At 33.0% G+C, this 5,011-nt stretch overlaps 1 protein-coding gene across 1 annotated transcript in view; it reads left to right on the top strand.

The window, feature by feature from the left end:
- LOC108748678 overlaps positions 1-5,011 on the top strand; it is a 119,214-nt gene that overhangs the window by 111,733 nt on the left and 2,470 nt on the right. The window contains exon 9 of the mRNA XM_018486947.1: positions 3,862-4,498. Within this exon, the coding sequence (XP_018342449.1) occupies positions 3,862-4,498 (637 nt within the window). The remainder of the gene's footprint in view (positions 1-3,861; positions 4,499-5,011) is intronic.

Raw genomic sequence — 5,011 nt, 5'->3', positions numbered from 1 at the left:
TTTTATTATTTTTTTTTTAATATATACATATTAATATCATTTTTATATAGGGGAGACCGAGACTCGTTGGCATAAGAGGTAAATTGGCATTGCGTTCCGTTTATGTATTTATGATAAAGGAAACAATGGAAAAGTTACCGCAAAATATTTCTTTTACAATATAGATACTTCTTCTTATATTTCATTTAAATCAAACAAAATTATTACAATAGAAAAAGAAAAAAGTCTGATTCAAGAGCAGACAAGTAAATTTTTCAGCATTTCATAATTTCGTATTAATGTCCTTCGGTTTACGAAAGCAAGTTATTTTGAATAACAATGGTAATTTGTTACAATAAAATAATTAAAATCGGACGTATGCAGGAAGGAATACGTTAGCTCGAATCATAAAAAAAGGTTAGGTTAACTCTTTGTATCGCATGTGTGAACATTTAATTACAATTTAACTCTGACAAAATGCTATATATTTATATATAATATTTCTATATTAAAATAAAGTAGAATTAAAATAATTTACACTTATTTTTCTGTAACAACATTTTGGACATTACAAAATAATTTTTTTTTTTAAATACAGATTTTAACAAAAAGTACATACATTACTAATATGAAAATATAGACAAAGGTTCTCTTTAACATACTGATATATTTGAATGGTAATTGTTTAAAAAATCTAATGCCGAAATTGTGAAAACTGTGTGCCAAGAAGATCCGATCTCCTCTATATATTAAACTGTGTCTGCATGTATCATTTAATATTAGGCATTATATGTATACAGGGGTGCCGATTTTAAATGTATAAACTTTGGGAACGTGTAGAGGATTGATAAACTAAGAAAAAAAGTCTGATAGAGATATGCTTGTTTTTGTTTCGTTTTAGAAAAAAATCGCAAAAGAGACAAAACGCAGTTTTCATTTTTGTACTTTCTTATTATTCATGTTGTATTTATACACTTGTTTAATGTAAGTATTGCTCAAAATGTTGACCTTTTACAACAAAAAACATTGCATCTAGTACAGACAGCTCATGTTGTAGCCAAACAGTGATCTGGTGATATTTGGCCTCGCCAAATGCACTGCAGCCTCGATTCGATTTCTCAATTATTCTCTTGAGTTAACTGGCAGCGAATAAATTTCGTGTTTCAGGATCTCCTATACAAAGAAGTCCAGTGGTGTCAAATCAGGTGATCGGGATGGCCAATTAAGATACTACCCCTCTGCCATAATGAGTTGGATATTCATCGAGTTGTGAAACCATATTCTAACCAGTCTTCTAAATAATCAAAAAAATCACGTGGAGGAGTAATATCTAAGTCACTCCGATCGCATGATTTCTTTGATTATTTATTATAGAAGACATTCACCTGCAGCAACGGATTGAAATATGGTTTCAATTCGATTGATGTCCAGCTTATGGCAGAACTACTCGAGGTTGGCTAGACGAACATTTTCCACGACGATGGATTGGACATAGAGGAATGGAAACTGGACTTCTTTGTGTGGGGGTCTTGAAGGAAGTTTATTCATCGCCAGTCAATTCAAGAAAACCATTGAATAAGTAATGAGAAAATATAAAAATGAAAATTACGTTTTGTCTTTTTTGCGATTCTCTCCAAAACGAAACAAAAACGATTATATCTCTACAGGACTTTTTTTCTTAGTTTATCGATCCTTTATGCATTCCCGAAGTTTAGACATTTAAATTCGGGACACTCTGTATATATAATATACATATATATGTATATATACAGAGTGGCACCAATTTACCCACCCGTCTTGAGTAGGTAGCGCGGACAAAACTGAGTCGAAAAATCCTCTACCATTTTACAATGCTCGCAATAATTAACGAGATATTAATGTTTAAAGATAGGCGAATACGCGCGTCCGCCCGACCTACTATTGCCGAAGAGCGCACGGCGCGCGGACCGCGAGGAGCGGAGATGACTTAGCAGACGCGCTGCGCCGTTCGAGCTTAGAGGCTCGCGGCGGTGAGCGGGGCGCTTGTCCCACTCCCCGCGCGCCAAGTTATTGATGGTGGATATTCGGCGCTTTAGAAATAATATCTCGATTGCGAAAATTGGGAAATGATGAAAAACTGTTGGAAAAAACTCACTTTAGTTTGTTCTGAAGCGTGCGCATGTATACGCATCGGCAGGAATGGTGTCCCTTAGCGTTCGGCGCGCGGCGCTACATATTCGTACTGAAGCGTACACGTACGTGTTACTGGAAGCGCGGAGGAGGTGAAGAGAGCGAAGGGAGAAAGTAATGAGGACGCTCTGATATTCTGTCCTTAACGCAAGGCGCACGATTGAGAGAAAAAGCGTAAATTGGGCGTGATGCTGGCTCGCGATGTCCTTTCGCTGTCTCACACATTTGTTACTAATACGAGTGAGATACCCCGGTGCCTCTTGCTCGCCAATATTCGTAATAATACTTTTATTATGAAATTTTTTACAATATTAAAAATTTTTATGCATAATTACATTTTGTGTATAATAAAAATATTATTATGAATATTGGCGAGCGAGAGACACCGGGGTATCTCACTCGTACTAGTAACAAATGTGTGAGACAGTGAAAGGACACCGCGGATATCCGCCATCGATAGCTTAGCGCGCGGGGAGTGAGGCAAGCGTCCCGCTCACCGCCGCGAGCCTCTAAGCTCGAACGGCGCGGCGCACCTGCTAGGCCATCACCGCTTCTCGCTGTGTGCTCGGTGCGGCGTACCTTCGGCAATAGTAGATCGAGCGTATTCGACTATCTTTAAACATTAATATCTCTTAATTATTGCGAGCATTGCAAAATGGTAGAGGACTTTCCGACTCAGTTTAATCCGCTCTACTTACTCAAGATGGGAGCTATAAATTGGTGCCACCCTGTATATATATGTATGTATATATATATATATATTTATATATATATATAATGTCTATTAATTATATTAACATGTATTACTCCATATTATTGATCTAATTGACTTAATTTCATTGAATATTAATATTTAATTTAATAATTTAGATGGCCACAAAAATCAACATCAAACTCATGCGGTATAATATAATTTTCTTACATTTTGTTTATTGCATGCTTGTGTTTGTGATGCTTTGCAATGTTGCTTTGCTTGGATAATCACTCACGATAAATTTCAACAATAATCCTCATGTAAATGTATTTTTAATATATATTTAAGTCTATATGTGTATATTATTATGTTTAACACATAAAATTATAATCATCAAAAAATTTTCCTCTTACGTAACTTTTAATCGCAATATCTCGAATAAAACAATTATAATAATTATAAATTAAAATTGCAAGAAATAATCACACATCTAATAAAATGTATCACAATTATAATGTAGGCATGATATAGATTTAACATGAATCTTCGAGATCATTTTATAATCGTTTTAAAAAAAGATTAATTTATTTCAAAACTTTTAAAAAATAGTAATTCTAATATTGTATTTTATCACGTTAAAAATAATTTAGATAGCACAGAATATTTATGATTATTATAATAACAAATATTTATTATTATTTATTTTTTGAAATGTTATATAAATATTTTATACATATTTTATATAAATCTCCATTTGAAATATTAAGAGATAGACTAATTGAATGTAATATTTATGGCAAATATAAATAAATATTTCTATTAAGTATTTTTTATTTAAATAATGTCTCATTAAGTATTTTCATAGCATTTATTATAAGATTTATAATAAATATTTATAAATATTTTTCAAATATTTTATAAATATTGTGTGCTGTCTGGGAATCGATCTAAGAAAAATTCTTATGTTCTAACTTATCACTTGCGAAAAACGTAAAGACATTCTTTTGATTGTGTTGCAGACAACACTTTACTGACTATATCTCCGGAATCCATACCGCCACAAGCGATCGTTCAACCACCACCCTATATCGCCCCACCGAAGCCCGAGGATCGACAAAAGTCGTATAAAAACCAAGAAATCTTAAAGGATACGCAGCCACCGAATCTGCGAGCTTATCCCAAAAATGAGAAGCAATCGATCGCTCAAGATCGAAAGCAGGCCATCTATGATCCTCGAAATATTCAATATTATGACAATGGCAAACATCTTTTCGATCAAAGGATGTCAAACTATGAGTACCAACAACGAGTTTGTAATTATGAAACAGTGCATATGCACAACGCTAGGAATCAGCAACTCAGTTCACCAGCCAGAGATATCAATCAGCAGCAGTTCCATACCCTACCAACAAGAAGGCCTCAACCAGAGATCGAACCACCTCGTAGTATTACGCCGGACATCACCAGGGGTCTGGGACACAGTTCTCTTAGTAGCATGCACATGCTGGCGAAACAGAGTCAACAGAGAGTCACGGTCGTAGAAAAAGCTCGACATGTTCTCCACATAGATGCGGGGAGAAGAAATTTGGAACAAGGGGATATGAGAGGCAAATTTGTGCAGAGTCAATCTCAGTCAATCGTGGATATTAAAAATAGGTGAGAATTAGAAAAAAATTATAAACTTATAGATAGAAAGACTCTTTCTATTTATACCTAATTTCACTTTAATTGTAAATTTTTCTGCAAATTTACAATTAATTTAAAAACGTAATTAGGTAACAGAAAGAATCCTTCTATTTTTAACTTTTCTAACTCTTTCCAATCCTTTCATATTTCTAACATCAGAAGACTAAAGATTAATGTGTAATATTAATAATATGTAATTAATATGTAATATTAATAATATTACATATTATCAAGAATATAATAATAACAATAAAACAAAGTTAAATTTATTTAGTTAGCCCTAGTTATCCAATTTTTTATCTTTATTATATATAAAAAATTTGAAAAAAGATTATTATTATTTAGATTATTAACCATTAAGTCTATTGAAGCAACTAACTTAATTGCTATTGACCTTTAAACATACTTATCTAAAAATAAATAACAATAAATAAAGGGCAAAGTAAGAGTCAAATCACATAATTTTTTAAATTGTCACAATTA

The sequence above is a fragment of the Trachymyrmex septentrionalis genome, unplaced genomic scaffold (assembly GCF_001594115.1).
Source record: "Trachymyrmex septentrionalis isolate Tsep2-gDNA-1 unplaced genomic scaffold, Tsep1.0 scaffold24, whole genome shotgun sequence".
In the NCBI taxonomy this organism is placed as follows: Eukaryota; Metazoa; Arthropoda; class Insecta; order Hymenoptera; family Formicidae; genus Trachymyrmex; species Trachymyrmex septentrionalis.
The sequence above is the reverse complement of the archived record's forward strand: the minus strand, read 5'-3'. Positions and strand labels throughout refer to the sequence as shown.